The sequence below is a fragment of the Sinocyclocheilus anshuiensis genome, unplaced genomic scaffold (genome assembly GCF_001515605.1).
Source record: "Sinocyclocheilus anshuiensis isolate Anshui unplaced genomic scaffold, SAMN03320099.WGS_v1.1 scaffold482, whole genome shotgun sequence".
Lineage (NCBI taxonomy): Eukaryota > Metazoa > Chordata > Actinopteri > Cypriniformes > Cyprinidae > Sinocyclocheilus > Sinocyclocheilus anshuiensis.
This window is the reverse complement of record NW_015547676.1, coordinates 31,084-36,083: the sequence shown is the minus strand read 5'-3', so window position 1 is coordinate 36,083 and position 5,000 is coordinate 31,084. Positions and strand designations below refer to the sequence as shown.

At 41.3% G+C, this 5,000-nt stretch overlaps 1 protein-coding gene across 1 annotated transcript in view; it reads left to right on the top strand.

Moving 5' to 3' along the window:
- LOC107702994 (structural maintenance of chromosomes protein 4-like) overlaps window positions 1-5,000 on the top strand; it is a 37,422-nt gene that overhangs the window by 7,812 nt on the left and 24,610 nt on the right. Inside the window, exons 3-5 of the mRNA XM_016505483.1 lie at window positions 436-626; window positions 2,246-2,437; window positions 2,965-3,141. Of these exons, the coding sequence (XP_016360969.1) occupies window positions 436-626; window positions 2,246-2,437; window positions 2,965-3,141 (560 nt within the window). The remainder of the gene's footprint in view (window positions 1-435; window positions 627-2,245; window positions 2,438-2,964; window positions 3,142-5,000) is intronic.

Below are 5,000 nucleotides of genomic sequence, written 5' to 3'. Positions count from 1 at the left end.
TCTAGCGGAAACAGAAAATGAAGAATTCTGAGAAAACTCAGATATTGCAATGCCATCTGGATATTTTACAGCTGTAATGTGGTTGTGACTGCTGTGCATACTCCTCTGCTGTAAAGAAAGTCATGGTGAATGGTTTATAATTTAAAACCCCTAAGTGATGTTCACAAGTCATTCTCATAGTTTTAACAGAAACACAGCTATGTAAGAAAACTTGTCCAGATGCAGGTTTGTAAATCAGAAGCAATATTCAGTAAATGACAGAAATCGTGGCGTTCAGACACGCGTGTAATGTGATCAGCAGGCACAGTGAATGCAGCAGTGCTCGCTCCGAGCAGTCATGTTTGCATGGTTTAGTCAGATGCACACAAGCTTCTTCAGCGTGTTTGATCGGATGAAGTGTGTGAGAGTGCTTTGATTGACTGGTTGTCTCTGTAGATGCGGCTCCAGGCGAGTCTGCTGAGGAGCTGGATAACCGCAGTCTGGAGGAGATCCTCACCAGCATCCCTCCTCCGCCGCCTCCCGCCATGAGCTCCGAGCCCGGGGCCCCGCGCCTCATGATCACACACATCGTCAACAGAAACTTCAAGTCCTACGCCGGAGAGCAGATTCTGGGCCCCTTCCATAAGGTATCTGCAGCCCTTCTGCTTCAGAGTTCAGTTTTCTGATTCACTTGTGCTTAGACTTGTGCCGGTATTCGGTAATGCGATATATCACGGTAGTGAATATGCACGATATTGTTATCGTGGGCACTTCTAAATACCGTGAATAATTATATATTACAAATTATTCAGAATTTTGAATGCATTTTAAGAATACTTTTCCCATCAACTGGTCAAAATGCACAACACCGCTGTATGCTGCGTGAAAGACGCGTGCGCACTCTGGCGGAAGCACGAGAAGCACATGGCGGAACATGTGAGAGACGTATTGCTTTATTGCATTTAAATGTTCAGTTATTTTTGTTATAAGAAAAAAGTTATTAAACCTGTTATACTGTATTATGACAACACTTTTTTTTTTAAACTAAATTTCAATACCGTGATAAAACCGTATACCGCGATAAAAGCATTAGCAAGTAATCGCAACATGAAAATTTGATACCGGCATATCCCTACTTGTGCTCCATGTCTTTGAATCAGCTGTGTTTTGTTTTTAGTGGAGTCACCTCTCAAGTTCACACTTTTTGCAGTTCTTCACATAAAATCATATAACACAATGGAAGTACTTAAAATGAAACTCAGTGCAGTGTTATTAGTATCAGTAGTATGCTATTACTATACTGTTAGTATCTTTTACATACTATTATAGTTTTTGTTCATATTTTATTTAGTTTATTTTAGTAAACAAATTAGAAATGTTGCTTTAGCAACCAGCTGAAATAATTGTAAATTATTTGTTAATGTTTAAGTAATGGAAGTGTTTTTTTCTGGCTTTAGTCATCAGCAATAACCCTGTCTCAAACATCAGTTGCACAAATAATGCATTTATAATGAGTTTCAAAGTTAAACATCACAGTGTCATTGAACATGCAGTAGAATTGAATGGTACATTGACACTTTAATTCATCCTCCTCCTGCTGGTGTCTGTTCACACTGAACAAAACTCACTTCAGTTAATAGCCAGGTTTGGTGTTTGCAGTAGACAATAAAACGGTGCTGTTTGATTTCTATTTGTTAATTGCACCCTCTTGAGGACTGTTGATTTTTTGAATATGGAATAATGGTTTTCAATTTATCAATTTAGAGCCAATTAGTTCTTTCTTCGACCAGCGGTTCTCAATTCCAGTCCTCACGTACCCCCGCTCTGCATGTTTTGCACGTCTCTCTTTGTTAACACACCTGATTCAGATCATCTCGTTAGAAGTGAGCTCTGTGCATGAACTGTGTTCCGACTGACATGGTCCCTACACAGTGTCCATTGCTCCCTACTCCCTGAGCAGGGGAAATCCGTTGAAGTTTACTTCATATGTTGCATTTCAAACCATGCAGCATGTTCTTTGTTTGAAAATTGTGATATTATCTACCTTTACAATCAATGTCACTTGCTTTATTGCAGTGTCATTCAGACGTTAAGAGTTATGTTAAAATACTTGTTGAGAGATGTTGTTTCCCCAGTCTGTGATGAGTGTTTTACTGCATCACCTCTCTTAGCTTCACTGATACTCTGACAGTGGTGTGTGAAATTGTTCCCTGAAATGAGTTAACACCGTTTTCAAGACATTCTGTTTAAACCTTTCTCTCATCAGCGCTTTTCCTGCATCATTGGTCCAAACGGCAGTGGCAAGTCCAACGTGATCGACTCCATGCTGTTCGTGTTTGGATACAGAGCTCAGAAGATTCGCTCGAAGAAGCTGTCGGTTCTGATCCACAGTTCTGACACTCATCCGGACATCCAGAGCTGCACTGTGGAGGTGCACTTCCAGAAGATCATCGACAAGGTGAGCCAGGCCTAGTGATGAAGAGCACACATGCACAGATTTCTCTCTCCACAGTAAATTCAGTTTCATTTTAAAGTCAGAAATTTAGAGGCCATAAATATGATTATTTTACTTTTAACTGGCAGTACAAATTATATCTGCACTGTCAATTGAACATATCGCCCAAAACGATCAAGAGAGATCCTTTAGACTGCACAGCTTGGTGCTTTGAGGACATTTTTGTCTCACAGTAGCCTACACAATGCAAGAAAGTTTGATTTCAGACTTGCATTGAGTTTGTTCATCTTTGTGGACTAATCTAGTCGTTCAGCCTACACGTATATAGTGAATAAATACTTGCAGGAAGGAGTAAAATTATGCACAATACCCAAAATGCTGTGCTGAAATTCAGGCCCTGAATTTGTTTTTAGTAGCATACTTGAATTGAGGGACTGCACTGCATATTTGTACTTGACAAAATCTGTTTGTCACATTGGTTGTTCAAACCCCTGAAGTCTACCTGTCCCTGTTGTCGTCTGTGTGTTCAGGAAGGAGACGACTACGATGTCATTCCCAACAGCTCTTTCTATGTGTCGAGAACTGCTGCCAAAGATAATTCCTCCTCCTATCACATCAATGGCAAGAAAGCAACCTTCAAAGATGTGGGCGCACTGCTGCGCAGCCACGGCATCGACCTGGACCACAACCGCTTCCTCATCCTGCAGGTAATCATGTCACCGTCACCTCTCTTGAAGCGCTGCATGCTTTCATCTCTGCTGTTGGCCTCTCATGTTTTCTGGAGAGTCGTGAATGGGCTAAACCGGGCTAAATCCACCTTAGACTGCTATAGCAGCGCGTCATGGTTTTCAACATGAGGGAAGGTGCAAACCATCATTTGCTGCTCTAGGGTTTCAAGGGACTCTCATAAGTTAAACCTGACAATTGCACACGGTTTGTAAACATGGACTGTCCAAAAAGGTCAGAGGTCAACATCTGTCCACTCTACCTTCCTCGCTTTAGCAGCACGTAAATATTGGTGTGTTAAAGTCAAGGCCAGCCCCAATATTCTCTGTGCTGCTTCAGTGAGGCAGGAGCCAGCCTCCTTCACTTCCTTTACATCATACTTCACTGCGAGTACTGCTGTCATCTAGGGCCATGTTTGGACTCTCTTTGCACTGTTAACTCTTGTTCAGTTTATCATTGTAGCTGTTCTGTTCTGTTCTGTGTGATTGAAATGTTAGATTGAAATGTAGTCACTGTGTGTCTGTACTGTACTGGCTTGGGATGGGTGTCATCACGCGTCTCAACCAATGAGAGCATTAGGGGTGGGCCTGAGACTGCTGCAGCACTCACATGAACGCTCCTGATAAAATTATTTAAGCTAAGCATCAACATCAACAAACCACTGTTCACTGTTATTTTTAACAAAGAATGCAATGTGGGAACCAGGAAGTTTCCGATAACACGTGAAGACAACAGAGAAGGGCTCTCGCTCTACACAGTGGAGTGCATCGTTTTGTTAATTTGTGGTTTTATTTTGAGTCGTTTGGGACGCGGTAACACACGGCCCTCACAAGATATTGCTTAACCGTTTTCTCGTTTCTCTACTCGCCCATCAAGTGCTGTCCGCGCCGCTCTCTGCTGCATTGGGTCCCGCGATCGTGCAGGTCTCTTCTCGGAAGGAGCCTGTTATAATGTTATGCTTTTAAATAGCTTGTAAAAGCGGTGTGCCCATTTTACTTTCACTTTCAAACAGCGACAATTCGGTGTAAAGCTATTTGTTCGTTTTTAGTTCGTTTGAATTTTTCCTCTTTTCCTCGCTTCGCTTTTAAATAGATAGATAGATTGATAGATTAATGCTTATTAAAGCTATAACGTTATTCAGATTAAGAGCAGATTTGCATTTTGATGAATAATATTGATTATCATATTATAATGCTTGACTGACTGATGTTAAGAGTGTACATAAAACTGATAAAACTGTGCCATTTTACAAACAAACACATATATATATATATATATATATATATATATTAGTCTGGCGAGTAATCATGTTTCCAGTAGGGATGGGCATTCCAAGCAAAAATAATATTTGAAAATCGTGGGTATTAGATTATTATTCAAAAATTGCACCCATCCCCCGCATGCGCGCGCAAACACCCATAAACGGAGAAAGAGGGAGAGAGACTGGATTTCAAACCTTTAACCCACTTGGGAAAATCAACCCATGGCAACAGTTTAAAAGTAGTTTTAAACTGTTGCCAAGTCCACAGTTTGTTCTGTGGAACAAACGCGGACTTGGCAACGCTGCATCCAACAAGAGCTGCAGGAGTCAGATCTGACTGATCACAGGTCGAGAATAAGGAGAGATGACTGACAAGACCATGCTGGAGTATTTGCTGCTCAACAGATCCTGAGCTCATTGACAAAAATCTGATCTTGTAAGATGTGCTCCCTTTACACAGAGTGCGTGTGATCGCAAAATCAAAAGTGAAAGTAAGCCGCGCAAACCCTCATTCAAAAATATTTAAATACACCGCATCCTGAGAGCGGCTCCCTGATGCGCCAAAATTATATACAATAT